This window comes from Lycorma delicatula, chromosome 6 (genome assembly GCF_047948215.1).
Source record: "Lycorma delicatula isolate Av1 chromosome 6, ASM4794821v1, whole genome shotgun sequence".
NCBI classification, from domain to species: Eukaryota; Metazoa; Arthropoda; class Insecta; order Hemiptera; family Fulgoridae; genus Lycorma; species Lycorma delicatula.
The window spans coordinates 51,077,562-51,101,379 of record NC_134460.1 but is presented as its reverse complement, the minus strand read 5'-3'; the positions used below and the strand labels follow the sequence as shown (position 1 = coordinate 51,101,379).

Sequence of the window (23,818 nt, the reverse complement as noted above, 5' to 3'; positions counted from 1 at the left end):
CCGGCAAGATGCGTTGCACGGACCCATATGAGATTTGTACAATTGCACAAACATCATGGATTGTTTGTTTACGATCTGCAGCAATAACCTCTTGCACTTTCACTATGTTTTCCGGTGTTGTGCTTGTTGATGGTGTTCCTGAACGCTCATTGTCATTGACTGTCGTTCGTCCATCTTTGAATTGTTTATACCACAAAAAAGTTTTACTTTTACTCATAGCATTGTCACCAAATGCATCCACAAGCATGCGATGGGTTTCTGCACCAGTTTTTAAGCATGAAGCAAAATTTTATGCAGGTTCTTTGCTCTTAAAATCTGCAATTTAGAACTTCGCCGAAGCAGTAAAACACAACATTATACAAGTGCACAAAAGTCAACAATGCAGCCTTTCACCGTCACAGCTATTGGAACACTGATTCACAAAGAGTATTGTTAGCCACATCTAGCAGCAGCAGGTCGTACCAGCAATGGTTCGCACACGAAATTCAAATTCCCCGAACGTTTGGGTAGCACCTCGTATATCACAAACTTATTTTTTGAAGATGCCATCATGCAGGTGATCTTTCTCTGTGTAGAAATTACTGCAGTCTCTTAATGGCATTTTGTATGATTAAACGTTGCAGTTTGAAAAAAAAATTTAATGATATCCTCAGTTCTTGATTTTTAGTTTTCTATTGCATCAGGTCAACTAAAATAAAACTTGCTTTCCAGGTTACTCTCGACAAAAAGAAATTGATTGCTATGACAGATCAAAGAACTTTGAAAGCTATGAAACTATATTTCTCAAAAGTAATTAGTTCCTAAACAATTGGCATACAGCTGGCATTTGTATTTGTGCTGTGTTTGGCATTTATCCATTTTGTTGAAATAAGACTCTGTCCCACTTATTTGTAAAAGTGTCTGTAGTTTTTTGTGCCACAGTTTTCTAGTATGGTGATTTACTGACTTGAACAAGGTAATTGTTGCAAGCCCAGCTACATTCAATAAACATTTTGGGCCTATTATGGCAAGCAATGACACAGCACACAACATGGTAACCTGCTGCTGTAAATCAGGAACTGTTGTATTTAAGTAGAATTTTGGTGTGTTGTATAAGGAAAGGTGTTTATTGACAGATCATTCAGATGATAATGGAATTCGTCTGAATGAAATTCATCTGAATGGAGAGCTATTAATGAATTCTGCTTACACAATTTATTAACAATTAATGAACTCATCAAATCTAATTTTATTGCGAACATTTTCTCATAGAATCTTTACATTAGATGTACTTTGGATTTGAGTTCCTGAACAGTCTGTGACTCATATGAATGATAATGTAAATCCTGTAACAATATTCTTTGAACACTTGTATGTTACTACTATAGAGAAACCACTTGGCAAATTAAATGATGTGGGCTTTTTATGATGACAGCTGGAAAAGTCGTAATGTTTTCTGGTGTATTGACAGTTGTAGTACACTACCTAAGGGTTTGTTTTTTAGAGCCAAATTTGTTTCCTCAAAATTTCAATCCATGAATCATAAGTGCTAATGAAAGATATTCATGATATCTTAAATTAAAGCGATGGAAAAAAATCTCTACATGTGGTTTCTATAATGTTGCCATTGTTTTTGTAAAATGCTTTTAAATGATTTTTATTATTTCTCAGTGCTAGCTATCATTTGCCCAGGGGAACATGTACAATTTTCAAAATTTCCCATTTCCTTGAGACACTTTGTATTTATAATTTACAGACAACAATCTTTTATTTGATACTACATTCAACATTAACATTTTTACAAAGCACGTATTGGGTTACATTTTCTGAAAACATAAAAAATTATCAATTGCACTTCTGGGTGCACGCCAAATCATTACATTAAAAATCTAAAACTTCTAGGTTGAGTAGTTCTGCTGATATTTCTATCAAGCAATAAACCGTTTTATGAGTGTTAAAGTATGGGTTTTAATGAATTTCTACAATTGATCTCTTTTATCTATACCACTTTTATATTGATAGAGATTCTAAATTCATTTAATAAATTTATATAAAATTAAAACTATGATCATTGAATAATTATTCTTAGTCAGGTCATGGAAAAGCTGTACAATTAATTCATCAGTCAGCACAATGAAATGTCATATTTTAATATTTTTTTTTTAAAGGACATCACTGATGAAGGAGGTGCATAATAGCCCTCAAAAGACCATCTGGAATTATATTTTTATGTATTTAGAATAAATACATAAAAATATACTGAATCATTTTTAAAAATTTTTCCAAAAACTACATCAGTCTAGTTGTATTAAATTTTGTCCAGTTCCATTATTTGTAGTGTGCATCTATCTAAGGAAGTAAAAAATTGGTCATTTTCATAACTGTAGTACACCTTGTGAGTTCTGTGTAGGCTTTATTCGGTAGTGTTGATGAGGGTTAAATATTGTTTCATGATGATGTCCTGTAAAGATAAAAACCGTTTATTATCAAACAGCAAACAGAGATAAAAAAAATTCCACTTGTAGTATGGCTAGTTATTAAAATGTATAAAATATGTATTTTTTTGTAATGAAATACATACTTGTTTCAGTGAATGTATTGATACTTAAATTAAGTAAATTATATACAAATGATTCAATTCATTCTTCATTTGAGAATGACCAAATGTTGTTTTTTCTTAAATTACAGGCTATTAGAGCTGGATTTGTTTTGACATGTTGTGGATTACAGTCTGATGCTGTGGCGCAATTGACAGGAGAACCACCAGAACCTGTAATTGTCCCCTTTCGAGGACAATATTTTGTTTTAACAAAAGAAAAAGAACATATGTGTCGAGGAAACATTTATCCAGTAAATAACTAATTTGTTTTCATCAGTATATAATAGCTTTAATAAGATTAATAATTGGAAGTAGAATTTTATATGTTAAAATTAAAATTGCTCAAAGTTATAAGATTGATATTGAACAACAGAATTGGTGTTAAAAGATTTTTTTAAACTATAACCAAATTAATATTACATACAGTCACATATTACATATTACATACAAGAGTAAAAGTATAAAAGTAAATAAATCCCTTAGACTAAATGCGATAGCAATATTGTTGCCCATCTGCAATGTTTAATTATAAAATACGTTATAATCTGTTGTTATTAAGTTTATTTTTATATTTAATTAATTTATATTAATCAGTTAATCTATATTAATATAATATATTGAATTCTAATGAAGCTAGTTGTTACAAAGATAACACATCATTGTGAAAAACAAAAAATAGAAAATTATAGTTAGCAAGAGATTTAGTAGGTTCATTGTAAACACTATAATAAATAATAAACAATTTGTGATAAATATTTCAAGTTATAAAAAACAAAAATAATTAAAGTAATAAATTGATTAAATGATAGACTTCCTTTTATAAAGAATAAGTGTATTAGTTTAGAGGTAATCATTTTATTTCTAAGGAAACAACAGTAGAGTTAACTAATGCTTTTAATTTAAGACCATTTTGCAGTATAAGCTTTTTTCTGAAATTTTGATCATTGTGGTTTAATACAAATAAAAATCAATTTAAAAATATCAATATGTACACAGAACTATTTTTATAATGTTAGATTATAGTTTTTATAATGTTAGATACAAGAATAGAGGGGTTGCCTTAACCTAATAAGCACCACAACTAGTAGATTGGCCTTTCTGCTGTCTCCAGAGTGGAAAGAAAATCTGTAGATAATTTTTCAAACATAGAGGGATGGTTACCAACCCTCTACATCTGAGAGACATTGAGGGGACAATTAAGTGTCACTAGTGAAACATATTGAGCCCCCAGTAGAGAAGCACCTGCCCTGCTGGTTACTAGAAGGTACCAAAGCGATACCGTACATGAAAACAAGGTGGTGGGTGATGCAATCCTTATAGCACCTGTGCAAAAAGAAAGAATAATGGATAAGGGATGGGATGGGAAGAGGAAAATAGGAAGGACATGGTCAATTCATGGAGGGCTATCTCTGAACACGGTAGATTGGATTGTTTTCTTACTGGCCTATTATCCATAATATTTGGTTAATCATGCTATGGAATGCATCAAAGTATCCGTTAAATGGAGTTAATATTCAGGTTTAATTAATTTGCATTTATACATTTAATCTGGTATCTTTTTCAACATAACTTTTTAAGATATTTAAATTTATAGTTATTTTTAAAGTAAGTGCAGTACTTATTGGAGGTGTATAAATATAATTTGATAGATTGTTAATTTGTCCTCTTAAAATAATGGATAAATTACTTTTACTCTTGTAATTAATATCGCTCAGGCTATAATGAGTAGCTTATTCATTGGCACGAACTACTGCTCTAAGGTTGCTCAATGCAGTCCATCATTTATTTATCCGTCTTGCCACAGGTGTGTTTTGCTCAAGTCCCGTGGTAAGTCTCCTGGTAGTTAGTGGTGAGCCATCTCTTTGGAATTGGCGGAAGCAAAAACAAATTTTATAATATTATAATTAGCATGAATCCTGATGTTACAATTTATATGATGGTTCTAAAAATGTTAATTCTGTTGGTTGTGCTTTTGTAGTAGGTAACATGTTTGGCCTCGACAACAGTATTTTCGTAGCAAGCTGTTTGCTATTAATAAGGCCACATAATTTTGAGATGTACTTGTGTGCTTGGATTCCACGAGTGCCTTACAGGTGATTAGTGATGGGGATGTGTACTACAGACACTAGTATTGTTTGTGAGTGTGTTATTTTGCAAATGACTAGACATAATACAACAGTGAGCTTCTGCTTGATCCCCAGTCATATAGGAATTTCATGCAATGAATGTGCTGATGGTATGGTAAAAGAAGCTTGTTTTCAGCCTACTTTTACCAACTGCATTGCTTCTAACGATCTTGTCTGTTTCGTGAAGAGGGTAGTTCATGATGAGTGGCAAAGTGAATGGAATGCTACTGTTAACAATAAAACTTCATCCAATTAAGCACACTGTATCACCATAGAGCTCCTCATGCAGAAATAATCATCGAGAAGAGGTCATTCTTTGCGAGAAGAGGTCATTGGCACAGTAGGATCATTCATGAATATTTGATGACGCAAACAGATGCACCCCTTTGTGCTTACTGTGACTGCCAATTAAGAGTGCACCACATCCTTGTGGATTCTATCTGTTATGTGGCATTGTGTTACGAGATTAATTTAGAGGCTAACATGCAAACTATTCTAGGGAATAATGAATTGTTGTCTTATGTTTTACAGTTTCTTAGCGCTGTCTGTTTATATTAAGTATTTGAATTACTATAGTGACTTTCAGCTATTCATGCCAATTGCTGTAAAGCGGATAGTTATTTTGTTACTTTAATTGAGATATGTAATGTGATATTGTTTATTACAACAATTGATAATGAATAGAACAAAAATTAAAGAAAAAATACAAGGTATATAAAATTTGCTGTAATTTTTGAAAGAAGTAAGTTTTTAAATTTCAAACAGGGTTCTCCTCTTTTAAAGAAACAGTTTTTGATGATGTACTTTCTCAGGTTGTATTTTATTAAAAATTTCAACTTAAAAGAAATTTAAAGCAAATGTTTTGTATTTTAGGATCCCTGGTGTTACTTGATAGTTTCCCGGATAGTTTCATCAGTCTGATGATTATTGTACAGACATATAGGAAACAGTTTCTGAGTAGATTTACAGACATCTGCTCCCTTCTACTGTGTCACACAATGACTTAAAGGTTCTGGCATTCTCAGCAGAAACCTTGATCTTAACACCGCTGAACCCAAAATAGAGAAAAAGGTTTCAATAATAAGGTGGTAGTAAGAAAGGATAATCTACTCGTGAAGGAATCTGCTATACAAGATAAATACAATTCCATTTGTAGATAATATTCACTGCTGATAATGTCACTAGTATAACATCAAGAGTGATTTGGTGTATCTAGAACTGCACACACTAGTGTATATTTAATATTTGTTTTTGGTATTCTGTTGGTGTGGTCTGGGACACTATCTAACTAGACACGGAATTTGCTGCTCCAAATTGTTATACGAGGTGTGTTCAAAAAGTAACAAGAATTTTGAAATTTTGCGGGTTGTATTAGTCCTATTCTTGGGATTTTTTCGTTGTTATATTGGTAAACATGTCTGAAAAGTATCTGTACATTTTTAGCCATATTGGATGTTGTCAAAGGGATGACACGTGTTATGGTATTAGCAGTGATTTTTTTTATTTGTATAAATAATGGATCAGAGAATTTGTATTAAATTTTGCATTTGATAATGATGCCTGCACATTTGAGTATTGCCAGTCTGTGTTGAGCACTGGCTTTTGAAGTAGGTTACATAATGGTGTGTTGTTTGTTAAACTGCTCTTAACTGTTGAAGAATGTGTATTTCTGATGGAAACTTATTTACAGATGAAATCTCACGTTGTGTGTCAGCAAAAGTTCAGGGAGGAATTTGAAAAGGAAACATAGTGAAATGTGTTTTTCAGAAGTTAGTTAAAAAATGTTGTTAAACAAGGTTCGGTTTCAGACCAGAAATGTGCTGACTGAGGTCAGTTTTAATGATGCAATCCGTACAAGGCATTAAAGCAGCAGTTACAATATCTCATAAATCTTTGCAGAGACGTAAGTCAGGAAAAGAACATTTCAGTAGATTGTAGTATAAGTACAATTTCACTTAGCTTGTGTTTTAAAGCCATGCATTGCTGCTGGTTAGTTAGTGATTAATTATCAATTGTTATATTAAAATTTGTCATTATGTTATTAATCTGCCAATCTCAGTGATGGAATGGTAGCGTCTCAGCCTTTCATTTTTGAGTCCCAGGTTCAAATCGTGGTCAGGCATGGTCATTTTTCATATGCTGCAAATTTACATTTTTCATATTCCCTTCTGTGATGAATTAATTCATCATTAAATAAAAATGAATGTAACATCTCTATTGTTTTTTTTTTAAGGTTCCTGATCCTTCGATGCCGTTTATTGGTGTACATTTTACTCCAAAAATGGATGGCTCTATTTGGGTTGGACCAACAGCTATGATCGCTTATAAGAAAGAGGGTTATAAGTACTGACTTTTATTTACTTTGTTTTAATTAATTTATTAAAATAACACTGTCATAGGCAATTAAAGACTCCTGAATTTTAACTATTATCATTTTATAACCAAGATATAAAGAGGAAATGTATTATGTACCAAAGCCTGTCCTGTTTTACAAAATTTTTTAAGAACTCATCTAAATAGTATAAATCCATCAGACATATTTAAAGGAAAATATCAGTAACATGAATAAAGGCAACTATAGGCAATATCATCATTGTATGTTATTACTTTAAACAAATCATATTCTAATATTTAATATAAAAAGATAATATTATCTATTTAATATTTACTTTATGGGACAGTAGTAGATTGCAATAGTAATAGTACTATGAAAATAATTAAATATTATTATTAAAAACAAACTAATAACTCATTCTTAATACTAGAAATATATTTCAGTTAAATATCTGTTTTAGTTTTTGGCATGACAAAGTATGTATTATTGTCATTGCTGTCTTAATATTTCCAAAAGCTATTTTTTTGAATATTAAGCTGTTACATTTCTAAAAAACAAAATATATTGCTTTTCCAGGTATAGTAATATGTGCTGCTACAGGTTTTAATGGGAAATATGTTGTTGTTATCTGTTCAGTTGTCTCTGACCCTCGGCGATTCTATGACAAGTTTTCTCCATTTGTTTCTGTTATTGACTGCTTCTTTCAGCTGTTTCATGGCCATGCTTGCTATGTCTGCTTTGATGGTGTCAATCCAACGGATTCTTTGGCAGCTAGGTCTCCTTTTACCACTGACCCATACAAAGTATCATTGGTTTTTCTAATAAATTTGACCGCATGACATGCCCAAAGTATGGGAGCTTGAGCCAAAGTATTTTGCCTTTAAGGAGTGTAGCTGGTTTGACTCGCTCTAAAACTGCTTTGTTGATAATTTTTGCTGTCCATGGTATTTGAAACATTCTTCTCCAGCACTATAGTTCAAAAGCATCAATTCTTCTTCATGGTCCAATTTTCACATCCATAGATTGTTATGGGGAAGATGATGGATGGCATGTGGCATGGACTAGCTGGCACTTTGGTTCAATGTGTTCTTTGCTGTCTGATTTCTGGACTGCACCCACCATTTCTAGTGATCATGGATCCAAGAAAGATGAAATCATTAATGCATTCAATGTCTTCATTATTTATTGTGACTGAAGTTTTTGCCAGTAGTTGTCTTGATTTTGGCTTTTTGACTTTGAGATGTAAGCCCATTTTTTCACTTTCTTCCTTCAATCCTTCTATCAATGTCTTCATATCGTGCTCTGATTCAGCAAGAAGTGTTGTGTCTTCTGCATAATGGGGATTACTGATGTTGTAATCTCCAATTTTGACTCCAATCCTAGATTCTTCCTTCGCATAATTATCTCTGCATAAATGTTAAAGAGAAAGAGTGATAAGATGCAACTCTGTCTGACTCCTTGGCCAAATTTGAACCAACCAGTGTCTCCATATACTATACGAACTGTGGGCTGCTGGTTGGAATATGATGATCTGATGAGGTGAGTTAAGTAAGATGGCACTCCCAGTTCATGTAAGTACTTCCAGTTCATGATGGCATTCCCAGTTCACAGCTTCTTTTGATCAACGCAATCAAATGCTTTGGAATAGTCGACAAAGCATAGATAGACGGCTTTTTGATATTTGTGGGTCTTCTTCAGAAACCCAATGCAAATTCGCAGTGTGGTCACAGGTGCCATTACCATGTCGAAAACCAGCTTGGACATCAGATAGCTGAGCATCAGTGGTCAATTTGAGACGGTTCTGGATTTCCTTCAATAAAACTTTACTTGCATGGGAGATCAAGGCTATAGTCCAGTAGTTTGACAGATGTGGGCGTCACCTTTATTTAGTAATAGGATGAAAACAGACCTTTTCCAATCCCTTGACCATGTGCCAGTTGCCCAGATTTTTTGACATAATGCTGTGTTTGCTGCTGGTAGAATAGGTCTGAGCAGTTTACTGGAATAGCGCCTATGCCAGGAGCCCTGTTATTTGGGAGCTATTTCACAGCCCATATAACTTCTTCTTCTTCTAATATTGATTGTTCCAAATCATATGGGGTATTATTAGCTGGTAACTGAGATGTATTAGTATTTGCATATAATTCCTTCACATACTGTTGCCATTGGTCTTTGATATTGGCTTGTTTGGTCAAGTATATAGATGGTAAAAAAATTGGTCTTTTAAATTTTGTGGTTTAAGGTAACATTTAAAAAAAGATTTTAACAAAAAAAAAATTTATAAATTTAATAATTTGTAAATAATCTATGAAAAAGATTCTTATTCCAATGCTTCCAATTCCAAAACCTCAATTTTTGTTTGACGAACATTTGTGCATACATGTATGTTGACCTTTATTTGGTCTTATAATATTCTGGATCCCCATTGACTAATTTTTTCAAACTTGGAAAACAGGTACTACCTACAGGGAGGGAGATATTTTAAATTGTTGCAAAAATTGGAAAAAGGGGTGGGGCTGTTTTGGCTGAAATAGAATTTCAAATCTTTACTAGGACACTTTGGCAAAACCTTTTCCTACAAAAGTTGAAGCTTTTTGTTATTGAGATCACAAATTACCAAAAATGTTTGTTTAATATTCATCCCCTTCTAAAAACAAAGACAAGAAATTTTTCTTTTTTTAGCTATATCTTACTTCAGAAAGAAATTTAAAAAAAGGTCCTTCAGACAGCTATAAAATGTTATTGCCTATTCCAGTGGTCTGGAGTAGGAAATTAAAAAAGGTTTCCAAAAATGTATTTTAAATTTAAATCCATCTTGCGAATTGCCCATTGCATTTAAAATGTAAAAATCTTAATTTTTTTTGTTAGTCCCTAAGTCTTTAATATTTCTTGAAAAAATAATTAGCCAAAAATTGTGTCATCCCTTCCTAGAAAATGATTACTTTGTTTATTAGAATTGTAGCTGTATCGTTGTATTTTTTTAACAATTTTAATAAGTTATTTTATTTTAATTTATTAACATCACTTAAGGTTTATTTTCATAAAAATTAATTTTATCTGAATTCTTGCTCTTGAGTATGGGAGTCCCCAAATGAAAAAAAAATTTGTCATTTTCAAATTTTAATGCTCTAAATATATTTTGTTAACCAGTAAAGTCAATAAAATAACTTAATACTCTCTCCCCTAAGAAAAATAGAATTTTTTTTAATTTTAATTTAAAAATGAATTTTAGTGAACCTGCTCTTTAAAAAAAAACCTGTTGCTTGAGTCTAAATTTTTAAAAAAGTCAAAACATATTTTTTTGTAGTTGTGATGCTAATGTACTATTTTAGTTTCATTTATTTTATTTTAAAAATTATCTTCAAACATTACTAAATATTGTTTGAATTTTGTTCATTTGTAAAAGCTAAATAATATTTACAATTTTTATTTAAAATTATATTTTACAATTTAATTTTATTCTATTATTTCCATTTTAAACTTTTGTTCAATATAAAGCACACTGTTGGGAAAGTTTGTAATTCTTTATATCCTTATTCTGGTACTTACGTATTAACGCCACCGCAGCTACAGCTTTATTTAAAAACAAAGTAGTCAATCGGATTTCGGTGGAAAATGGGTCGATATAGAGTTTAACATAGATTCAAAACAGTCTCCTTTTATTAATTTTAAATAAATATAAATATTTATTTTATAAATATAATTTAACCAAACTTAACCTATGCTTGCTTCGCTCGCTAACCTTGACTAATTAATATTAGTCAAAAAAACGGAAAAATGTGTGAACGGAAAAATTAAACAGGAGTGTTTTGATTATTTAATAATAAATAATTGCAATAATTACTGAATTTATTAAATAAATACTAAAAAAATTACGGTGTTAATTAGTCAAGGTTAGCGAGCGAAACGAGCGTAGGTTAAGTTTGGTTAAATTATATTTATAAAATAAATAAATATAAATAAACATTTATTAAAATTAATAAAGAGATTGTTCATTTTTCACTGAAATCCGATTGACTACTTTGCTTTAAAATAAAGCTGTAGCTGCGGTGGCGTTAATACATAAGTAGCCTTATTCTTTATTCTTTATATCTCCAGAACTACTGGACCGAATTTGACCAAACTTGGTCAGATTTTTCTATGTGGAGCATTGATGCCATTAAATTTTCAATTTAAAAGGTCAAGGGGGTGAGGCTATAGAGCATGGTCATTTTAAATGATAGCAGATTATTGCTGTGAGACTATTGGTGATATCAGTTGTAGGATACAGTTTACGCTTAAGAGTGAACTTAATTCATTTTTCATGCAAAAAATCTTCAGAAATCAAACATAAATTCTAAAATACCTTTTTGATTTTCTTAATAAATGTTATTCTAGTTTTATAAACAACCATATTTTTGAATTTATAGAATAAAACTGTTTACGCTTGGTAAAACCTTTTTGGAATACTGACTGTTTATTAATATGTTAATTATACATAAATATGTATAGTATATTATGTTAATCTTATATTTTACAGCCATATTTTATCAAAATCAAACATAAACATTATGTGTCTTGTTTAAGTGAATTCTTAATAAAATAACATGTTTTATTTTGGTTTTTATTGTATTTTTTATACTTCTTGATTTTAAAATTATAACAGCTCAAAATTAGATATCTTCTTTTGTTAGCTGGACTATATGTTATTTTGCTTTCTCATAGGAAATTATCTTATGATAATCTTTATATAATTTATTTTTAAACTTAAATACCCAAATAAGTTAAGGATTACTTAACTTGAGTAGATTTTCCTCTTTTGCTGGAGATATTTCACAGAATTTTGACTGTATTCCTTCCTGGGTAACTGGTGAGAATTGGTATTCAGAGAATATCATGATAATTCTCCTAGTAAAAGTATAGCCCTCATGACGTTTTGACACCTAAGGAACCCAAAAAACCGGATAGAAGTTTTCCAGATATTAATATTCATATATACATGTGTGTGTTGGCCTCTAAATTACCTTATATCTCCAGAACTACTGGACTGAATTTGACCAAACTTGGTTAGATTTTTCTAAATGGAATATTGATTCTATTAAATTTTCACCTTAAAAGGTCATGGGGGTGAGGCTGTAGAGCAAGGTCATCTTCAGTATCTTGAGATTTCGCCTAATTGCGGTCATATTTTTCTTAGGCACATTTGTTAAGAATTAAAAAAATAACAATATTTATAAACAAAAGTTTTTGCAAAATTGCACTCACCCCACAAAAAATGCTGTAAACTACTGCTATGTTGTGATGTCAGGTGAACGGTAAAATTAAATTAATGAAAAATATTTAGTGTGTATAAAAAGTAACTTGATCTGTCTGGGTCGCGACTTGATCACCCGGTTGACTTAGTACTTGGTGCGTTAAGCCTCACGACTACACCAGTCTGCCTGCTGACTGTACAAGCAAAATTTGTTCTGTGTAAGTTGTGAAATTACATTAGTAATTAGTCTGACCATCGCTGAATTAAATACACTATGTGAATGCGCTTTAGTTAGAATCATTGAATTAAAAAAACAAAAAAATATTATATTTAAATGAAATTATATATATATTTTAAATGAAGTTGTTTGTAAGCCGTGCATCAGAAACAAACTAAAGTTGTAGGACTCCCAGAACTCGGCTTTAGCCACATGACAAGAAAGTCCTACAACTGTGTTGTCTGCTTTTATTTTAGTATTTTTGATTCAGCTAGATATCTGGATTTAATATGGGTTTATTTTTATGTAAAAGAAACTCACCATTCAAAATAATACGCAATTCCTATAACTTTGTACATTTCTCTTTTATTTTTCATTATGAAGATAAATGTATAGTTTTATAATCCCAAAGGCTGGTCACTCATATGCTCTAACGATCTTTAAATTGCTATAAAGACAAAGATTAGGAGCTTAAGCCAAAAATTGTTGGTTAAAGACCAGTTTCCTCCTCGTAACTTTTGCTGACTTATAGTTTATGTACTAACCAAATAAAAATGATGAATAATTGATTGGAATACCTTCGCTATACTTTGAATGTAGATACCAGTTAGCCAGAAAGCATGGATAAAAAAAACTTTATTTGGTCTGTTTATCACTGAATCAAATAGAATTCACCTCAGAATTTCAGCAGTGTTTAAGTTATGTTTGCTCAGACTAGTTATGTTTATGTATTTTTTTTTAATTTCAGTATTAATTCATTAATATTTTTATAAATTTTTGTACAGGTGGAATGAAATAGATCTTCATGATATTCTTACACTAATTAAATTTCCTGGAGTGTATAGGTTTTTTCTTAAACACCCAAAAATGTGTTGTTATGAAATATTAAGATCTGCTAGTAAAAGAATTTTGTATAAAGAACTTCAGATGTATATGCCAAAGCTTAGACTGAAGGATATAATTTAGTAAGTACTTTATAATTTTTACTTAGAAAAATAGTGTTAAATATCTATGATAATATTAGTCAATCTCTGTGGCAGAGTGGTGGTATCTAGGCTTTCATCTTGAGGTTAAACAAACATCCTACCATTTGTCACATTAGCAACAGAGTTGTAATTTTTTCTGTATTTTAAGTGCATGTGTATATGTGTGTGTTTGCATTAAACTAATAAACTCTGGTCCAAACTGGTCCATTTTCAAGTTTGTGTATAGTTATGTAGAGAAAATTTCATTATGATTATAGTAAATAGTCTTTTTGTAATTTCATTTTGAATATATGGATGGTTAGTCCTCCTCTATGAATCATGAGACCTTGCCGTTGGTGAGGGGGCTTGAGTGCTCAGGGATACAGAGTAGCTGGACCGAAGGTGCAACCATATCGGAGAGGTATCTGTTGAGAGCCAGACTAAGGAATGATTCCTGAAAGAGGGCAGCAGCTCTTTCAGTAGTTGTTAGGGGCGTGAGTCAGGACGACTTAAACGGCCGTATCAACATCACTCAGTCCTCTGAGTACTGCGCAGCTGAAAGCAATGGAAAACTACAGCTGCTTTTTTTCCAAGAAAATGTGGCTCTGCATTTTCACATATACAATAATGGAGGCGCCTTCCTTGGTAAAATATTCCGGAGGTAAAATAGTCCCCCGTTCGGATCTCCGGGTGGGGACTACTAAGGAAGGGGTCACCAGAAAATTAAAAAATAACATTCTACGAGTCGGAGCGTGGAATGTTAGAAGCTTAAAAAAGGTTGGTAGGCTAGAGAATTTAAAAAGGGAAATGGATAGGGTAAACGTTGATATAGTAGGAATTAGTGAGGTTCGGTGGGAAGAGGAAGGCGACTTTTGGTCGGGTGACTTTAGAGTAATTAACTCAGCGTCAAATAATGGGCAGGCAGGAGTAGGTTTCGTGATGAACAAGAAAATAGGGAGGAGAGTGGAGTATTTCAAGACGCGTAGCGATAGAGTCATTGTAATAAGGATAAATTCAAAACCTAAACCGACAACGATTGTTAACGTCTATATGCCTACAAGCGCCCATGATGATGATGAGGTAGAATGTGTATACGAAGAGATTGATGAAGCAATTAAACACGTAAAAGGAGATGAAAATTTAATAATAGTTGGAGATTGGAATGCAAGCATTGGAAAAGGCAAGGAAGGAAATATAGTGGGTGAATACGGGCTGGGCAAAAGGAATGAAAGAGGGGACCGACTTATAGAGTTTTGCACGAAGTATAATTTAGTAATTGCCAACACCCAATTTAAAAATCATAATAGAAGAATATACACTTGGAAAAAGCCAGGCGATACTGCAAGGTATCAGATAGATTATATCATGGTTAAGCAAAGATTTAGAAATCAACTCGTTGACTGCAAAACTTACCCTGGAGCAGACATTGATAGCGACCATAATTTGGTGATAATGAAATGTAGATTGGGGTTTAAAAACCTGAAGAAAAGGTGTCAGATGAATCGGTGGAATTTAGAGAAGCTTGAGGAAGAGGAGGTAAAGAAGATTTTTGAGGAGGACATCGCTAGAGGTCTGAGTAAAAAAGATAAGATAGAAAATGTAGAAGAAGAATGGGAGAATGTTAAAAAGGAAATTCTTAAATCAGCAGAAGCGAACTTAGGCGGAATAAAGAGAACTGGTAGAAAACCTTGGGTTTCAGACGATATATTGCAGCTGATGGATGAACGTAGAAAATATAAGAATGCTAGTGATGAAGAAAGTAAAAGGAACTATCGGCAATTAAGAAATGCTATAAACAGGAAGTGCAAACTGGCGAAAGAAGAGTGGATTAAAGAAAAGTGTTCAGAAGTGGAAAGAGAAATGAACATTGGTAAAATAGACGGAGCATACAGGAAAGTTAAAGAAAATTTTGGGGTACATAAATTAAAATCTAATAATGTGTTAAACAAAGATGGTACACCTATATATAATACGAAAGGTAAAGTCGATAGATGGGTGGAATATATTGAAGAGTTATACGGAGGAAATGAATTAGAAAATGGTTTTATAGAGGAAGAAGAGGAAGTTGAGGAGGATGAAATGGGAGAAACAATACTGAGATCTGAATTTAAGAGAGCATTAAAAGATTTAAATGGCAGAAAGGCTCCTGGAATAGACGGAATACCTGTAGAATTACTGCGCAGTGCAGGGGAGGAGGCGATTGATAGATTATACAAACTGGTGTGTAATATTTATGAAAAAGGGGAATTTCCGTCAGACTTCAAAAAAAGTGTTATAGTAATGATACCAAAGAAATCAGGGGCAGATAAATGTGAAGAATACAGAACAATTAGTTTAACTAGTCATGCATCAAAAATCTTAACTAGAATTCTATACAGAAGAATTGAGAGGAGAGTGGAGGAAGTGTTAGGAGAAGACCAATTTGGTTTCAGGAAAAGTATAGGGACACGGGAAGCAATTTTAGGCCTCAGATTAATAGTAGAAGGAAGATTAAAGAAAAACAAACCAACATACTTGGCGTTTATAGACCTAGAAAAGGCATTCGATAACGTAGACTGGAATAAAATGTTCAGCATTTTAAAAAAATTAGGGTTCAAATACAGAGATAGAAGAACAATTGCTAACATGTACAGGAACCAAACAGCAACAGTAGCAATTGAAGAACATAAGAAAGAAGCCATAATAAGAAAGGGAGTCCGACAAGGATGTTCTCTATCTCCGTTACTTTTTAATCTTTACATGGAACTAGCAGTTAATGATGTTAAAGAACAATTTAGATTCGGAGTAACAGTACAAGGTGAAAAGATAAAGATGCTACGATTTGCTGATGATATAGTAATTCTAGCCGAGAATAAAAAGGATTTAGAAGAAACAATGAACGGCATAGATGAAGTCCTACGCAAGAACTATGGCATGAAAATAAACAAGAACAAAACAAAAGTAATGAAATGTAGTAGAAATAACAAAGATGGACCACTGAATGTGAAAATAGGAGGAGAAAAGATTATGGAGGTAGAAGAATTTTGTTATTTGGGAAGTAGAATTACTAAAGATGGACGAAGCAGGAGCGATATAAAATGCCGAATAGCACAAGCTAAACGAGCCTTCAGTAAGAAATATAAGTTGTTTACATCAAAAATTAATTTAAATGTCAGGAAAAGATTTTTGAAAGTGTATGTTTGGAGTGTCGCTTTATATGGAAGTGAAACTTGGACAATCGGAGTATCTGAGAAGAAAAGGTTAGAAGCTTTTGAAATGTGGTGCTATAGGAGAATGTTAAAAATCAGATGGGTGGATAAAGTGACAAATGAGGAGGTATTGCGGCAAATAGATGAAGAAAGAAGCATTTGGAAAAATATAGTTAAAAGAAGAGACAGACTTATAGGCCACATACTAAGGCATCCTGGAATAGTCGCTTTAATTTTGGAAGGACAGGTAGAAGGGAAAAATTGTGTAGGCAGGCCACGTTTGGAATATGTAAAACAAATTGTTGGGGATGTAGGATGTAGAGGGTATACTGAAATGAAACGACTAGCACTAGATAGGGAATCTTGGAGAGCTGCATCAAACCAGTCAAGTGACTGAAGACAAAAAAAAAAAAAAAGGATAGTTAGTCAGATACTCTTAATAGTTTTATTGTGAATTTCTTAAAAAGCATCAGTTTTTACAATTTAAAATATCTAATTTAAAAAAAAAAGATTATGATTAATAACAACCCAAGTAAAAGAACAGATAAAAATTAAATTGTTTTTTAATAATTAATTAAAATAACTATTAAAATAAACCAAATAATTAAAATAATCCAATATCAGTTTATAAAACTAGTTTGCAAACCTATTCATCTTTCACTGTTTGTGTTCTAAAGTAATCATACTGTATAGTTTGCTTTAATTCCAAGTAAACCTTTTGTCAAATTTAGTTTAGTATATGATTTTTATTTTAGTTAGTCTGAGTCACTAGCTGAAATATCCTTTTATATGAAAAAAATAAAATTAATCGTAGGAAATATTTACTTAAGATTTCCTGCAGATTACATACAATAAAAGTGAAATTAATGTATGACGTGATGAAACTAAAGTCTACAGCGTCTCATAAAAAAAACAACATACAAAAAGTGAGAGAAATTACTAGACATTTTAAGGGCAGGAAGGAGAGATACTCATGTATTTTATGTAACTGTAATGTGATAATTTCTTGAACAGAGATTGGAACAGAAAAATTGTTTTTAGTATTCCTAATCAAAAGATTAGCCAAAATTCATTACATTATTTTATAAACCTTCTGTTGATTATCGATAAATAAAATAAATTATCTGAGGATTATTGCTGTTATAACTTAAGAGTCCAGTTTCATTTCATTTACTTTACCTAATAAGAATTAAATCATTTTACTGTATTAATCTTATGCCAGTATTTAGATTTATACAAATTGCTGTCACCTTACCAAACAAATTTATGCTTTAGAAAGTCTTTTGTTCAAATTTTGCCTCATAAGTGTCTTTTTTCTTTTTTTTTTTTGTAGCTTTTATCTTATGAAAATTCAAAAGTCCTTCTGGAATTGTATATTACTAACAAGAGAATGTAGGATATGCTTTCTTTCTTACAACTATGTCAGTAGTTTTTCTGCCTATTGAATCCTTTTTGCATTTTTTAAATCCTAGTCAACAGCTATCGATTGCACTTTTTTGTTTTATGTGCTGCAGAGACATACTAAGTATGAGATTTGCAACTCATTGATTGACTTAACTCTCAGTATAGTAATGTATTACAAATGTTTCAAAAAAAGGAATTAAATTAATTTAAAACTTGTTTAAAAAAAAATTTGAAAATTATAATCAATAAAAAACAAGGTACATCACACACCTTGCTGATTGAATAGTTAATATATTCTTCACATCATTGTGATGTTCAAAACATTAAACAATGGAAAGAACTCAGTTTTAATAAACATCATGGATTTTTCTATTAACTGGAGACAGTTTTGTTTTCCACAGAAATAAGTTGTAGAAGAAAAATAATTTGTAACAGTTTCAGTACTTGTCCAAATTTTCTTGAAGTTGTGCTGTGTATAAAGCACCTGATTTATAATTATAATTTCATTAAAGTTGCATTCTCTGAGAGTTCACCTATCATCACTTCACGATCAATCTTTTTAGTAAACAAAGTGAAACTGCTCATTATGGGGTTGAATATTTACCTAGTTTTATGAACATGGATTTTGGCGGGTCACTGTGATGCACAACAGAATATTTGGGGACCCATAATCATGCTACACCATTTATTTATTAATATTGAATACATAATAGAAATGTTGTATTTTCTTAAATAACAGTAAAGAATACACTTTTCTCTCTCAGAGGTAACGTTAATAAAAAAAAAATTGTTTATGTAAAATAGTGTGATTTACTTAAGTAAAGAATAAGTTGTAGATAGGCTATATTACTTTGTATTCCATTTGTGCACAATTGCTCTGTCAACCTTTGTTGGAAATATATGGTAATAAAATAATAAATATTTACTCATTTTATAATACTCACTTTTTACAGTCTTTTTGATTTTATATCTGCTTTCCTAATCTTTTTCCGTATATCAGATAAGTGATTTCAATATTTTATGAATTGCAAGTTTTGTAATTTTAAAGTGGTAAAAGAAACTAAAGTGGTCTCTTTAATCCACCTCATGTCCTTCAGTGTGACCCACAATCACTCGACCTGCAAAGTAGTCATGAAGAATTGTTGCAAGAAAGGGCTGATTTTCTTCCTGTCTACAATACATCCTGCATCCTTTAGAAAAGCTGTATTAGATTTCATTGAACCCACCTTTTGTTTCTATTTCTGTATGGTTTAAAATCAGACACTCAACGTTGCCTATGGGCAGCTTTAGTATTAAGAACATTCTTTTGTACTAGTCATTTGGAGTTGGACAGTCTTGAGAGTATACATGCACACCAGTACGGACTCTGCATTATAGTAATACAGTTTAATATTGTTAATCTTATAAATATAGTCTATTTAGTTATCAATCAGTGTGTAATTATTTATGTATACTATAGTCCATTATTTTGCTACAACATACAGCCCGTAACATTGGTCCTCCGGGCCGGATATTTTTTATTGTGTGCAGAACATAGTTTGCGTATAATATATCGTAATAATGTAGTTTGTAATATATCGTATAATACAGTTGCGTAATAATATCTATAAGAAGTGCGGTTAATATCCATGTGTAATACATTAATTAAGAGACAGTCTTCGCAGCACCCGTTTAATTCAACTTGGAATGCAGACATCGACCTTGGTGCTAAGTAAACAGCCATTTTGTCGTGACCTTCAAGTCAGGCTACCTGCTGCCAGTCGCTTATCTTATTTGTTTCAGATAAGTAATAACAAATTGGGAATTATCAGCTCCTTAGTTACGTTCCTATCTATGATATAGATTTACATTCACTAATCCGTCAAATGTACATTCCTTTATCATCAAATGTAGATGATAAAGGTTGATTCCTTTATCATTCACATTATTATTTCTTATTGATTAATTCCATCCATATCATCTACATTTTTAATAATTATTAATTTCTTATTTTCCTATAAATCTTTAATTTACGTTGATAGTTATAGTTATATCTATAAGAATTATCATTATGTCTCTTGAAGTAGAAATTACAACTTTGAAAAAACAATTAGGAGTATGTAAGGCTCAATTAACACGCATAAAAACATTTGTCGATAAATGTAATAATGAGACACCAAAAAGTAATATTAGAGTTAGATATGATGCAATGCAAATATTTTAGATAATTTTAATAAAACACAGAGTTTGCTAGAAGTACAGGACGAGAAAAATTACGATACGCATTTAGAAAATAGGTTAGATTTTGAAGACAATTATTATGAAATTAGGGTGCAAATGGAAGAATATTTAAAGGAAACGTCAGTCTCAGAAACCCAGAACTTCAATTCACATCAATCTTACATTATTAATGAAAATAAACTTTCAGTAAAATTACCAACTATCAATTTACCTCGTTTTAACAGTACGTATGAAAATTGGATGCCATATACAGATGCATTCAATGTATTGGTTCATGACAATAAAGACGTTAGTCCAATTCAGAAATTCTACTATCTGAATTCTACACTGACACATGAAGCAGCTTAATTAATAAAAAACTTAGCTGTTACTGATGCTAATTACCCTGTTGCTTGGAAATTGTTACAAGACCGATACGAAAACAAGAGATTGATTGCATCGGCTCATGTTAGAGAAATAATTAATATTAAGTTAGTTATATTTGAAATATTTTCTTAATATATAAATTAATATTATTAATATTAATATTTTGAAATATTTTCTTAATATATATAATGAATTTTTGTCGATTGAAATCCATATCCAATTATAAATTTCCATTTTTTGTAAACTGCTATTGAGTATTTTATTTTGCTATAATGGCCTCAAAGTTGTAGATTCTTACAGAATTCCCTTATGCAAAAAAATGTTCATCAGTACTTATGAAAATTGTTTTAAACCAATACTTTGATTTGAATAAACTTTTGATGTTCCATTTACCAAATTGTTGTATAGGATAGAAAGATGTGAGCTGTTAAAATGGAAAATTAACACATTAGAAATATATCTAAATAAAAAAAATTGTAAATACCGTTTACAGGAGTAAAAGTAACCAATTTTAAACATGAAGAATTAGAACTACATATTATTGGAGTACATTGTTTGAAAGAACACTTCATACCATTTCTTAGACATAACTGTTTTTGTAAATTATGTCCTAGTGATCACTATTGTTGGCAATGCAATCTTCATCACAAGCATGCATATTCATCATAAGTTTACACAGAATGTCTCAATTTTGGAGTGAATGTTTTCAAATTCCTGAATATTTTCTGGCCTGAACACTTTGGATTTCTGGAATCCCACAGAAAAAAATCATGCTGTAAATCAGGCAAATGGGTTGGCCTGTTGACATGACAAAACTGGGAAACAAGATGCTCTGGAAACATTCTTTGTAAGTTTGTCATGGACATTCTTGCCGAGTGAGCAGTTATCCCATTCTGTTGCAACCACATACAACAACTGCATATTGATATTCTTGAGCACATTTGCAGTTTTATGAACTTTAGCAACATAACAACATACCAATCTGCTGTATCTTTGACAGTGTTGCCTTTGTTATTCTCAAAAAAATAGGGACCAGTAATATTCTGAGAAGACACTTCACACCATACAGTAATGTGTTTTGCATCATGAAGTGGCCGTTCATGAAGCTGAAGAGGATTGTGAGGCATGCAGTACCTAAAGTTTTTTTTTTGTTTACACAGCCAGATAAATGAAAATGAGTCTCATCAGACTTCATCAAATTTTGAGAAAATTGGTTTGAGTAATTATCATCAGAAGCTGTGTAAGAAATTTTGACATGCCACTAGATTTCCGAACAGTAATTCTCGGACCACTTGCGCTGCATCTTGTGTGGATGGAACTTAACCAGATATGAATGCTGACAAACTGATTGCATTGGACTTTGCATTAAAGCTTGTACTGTTGCAATGTTGTCCAGGGTGTGAACCATACATGGCCTACCAGGTGGTTTCTTGTTTGAAGCAGATGCTGTTATTCTGAACTGCCTGACCACCTTGTAATCGCCTTCCATGACAGAAGTTGTCCATTCTGCTCGATTTCAAAATGTTGCTTCTTATGACACTTTCAGCACATTTGAAAACGTTTCAATTGCAAATGTGCAGTGTTCATTCAATCAGTACTCTGTACTGACTGCCAAGGTCATTAATATGGCGGATAGAAAATGCTTTGAACTACCCTATGCAATGACATAAACATCAGCTTTCTAGGAAGTCATGAACAAGTGCATGATTTAAAATTGGTAATTATTTCTGCTCACCTTGTAATATATATGATACATAGATTAAATATTAATTAGCTTAAGAAATGAACAAGAATTATTTTTATAGGAGCACTAGATATGATTTACTGGCTAAAATATGATTTACTAAATTAGTCATAAAATTCATGTTATGTGATTACAAATGTAGTACTCCTTCTGTATGTTCATATATGTTGGAGTCATGTATGCAATATATATATGTTGTTTATATTGAATTATAAATGTATATGATGTTTATATAGAAGTATAAATGAAGTGGTCATAAATGAAATCCTTAACACAATACTGACATATTGTTGAGGACAGGTAGGTGTTTAGGGATGAATTATGTCTTTCTGTTATAATACTTATAAAACCGTACCTTGTGTCTTAAGAAGAAGAAAAAATTAACTGTACAAAGAGTGTCCATTGAAGTAGTATTTTTATTGAACAGTCATTTTAAATAGTTATATACTGTGTAAATCATTATGCAATGTTGAAACCAGGCTATGATTTTTTGGTGCTCTCACACTCTGTCTTCATGTGTGTGTGTGTGTGTGTGTGTGTTCATATGCATGTGTATGGTTAAACTGAATATCAAAAAAGTTTAGTATTAACCTTCTGTTTGGAGCTTCATCTAGTATTCTAATGTTTTATTGTCAAACTCATCTTTTGAATTTATTAAAATACTCTCAAATTTAAAATTTGCAGAATATTACTCAATTTCACCTCTTTATTGCTTCGACTAAAATATTTTGATCAGTGGCTCTGCATACATATAGTTGCCCTTTGTTTAAATATCAAACAAGCCGATTCGGTTTGTTTGATATTTCATTCTTTTTTTTCCAGTATGGGAATTATATGAGGTTTTTTTCTGACATCAGTGGTATAGCTTTTCATATTTCTTCTAAGTACCTGTCTTTGTTTTTTTTTTGTAATATTACCTACATTTGATTTTAATTGCATTTTGTGGCTACTTCATTCACTTTTATACATGATTTTTTTCAAAATTTCATATTTTCTCTGAAGTAATTATATGTTGATATTGTTGATTTATTTTTGCCATTACATTATTAAAAATGTGTATACTTTGGAAATATATTAATTATTGTAACTGTGTAGTAGTTTGTTTAACAGATATTAATGATTATGGTAAATTTAAAAATACTACAATTACTCTATGAAACACAATACAAAAACATGGTAATGTGTAAAAAAGGTTCCCAACTAGCAGTTCAAGAAGAACTGATATGTTTAAAATCCTATGTTGTGACTGTAAAACTTCATTTATTTTAAAATATTGTATTATTTGATGAAATATAATGAAAATAAACTGTTAATTAAGTTGTGGAAAGAGGGGTGCGTATTGAATCAAAAGAGGGTAATAAAAGATAACATTATAGTACCTGTAGCAAATACATGAAAAAGTACAGTAATAAATGTCTCTTTTATCTATATAAGTTTGTTAG

The 23,818-nt window shown here is 31.4% G+C and overlaps 1 protein-coding gene across 2 annotated transcripts in view; it reads left to right on the top strand.

The window, feature by feature from the left end:
* The window catches only part of LOC142327055 (L-2-hydroxyglutarate dehydrogenase, mitochondrial-like), an 81,363-nt gene that overhangs the window by 39,544 nt on the left and 18,001 nt on the right, over window positions 1–23,818 (top strand). For both annotated transcript variants that reach the window (XM_075369829.1, XM_075369828.1), the window contains exons 5-7: window positions 2,668–2,829; window positions 6,938–7,047; window positions 13,275–13,454. In XM_075369829.1, coding sequence (XP_075225944.1) covers window positions 2,668–2,829; window positions 6,938–7,047; window positions 13,275–13,454 — 452 coding nt within the window. The remainder of the gene's footprint in view (window positions 1–2,667; window positions 2,830–6,937; window positions 7,048–13,274; window positions 13,455–23,818) is intronic.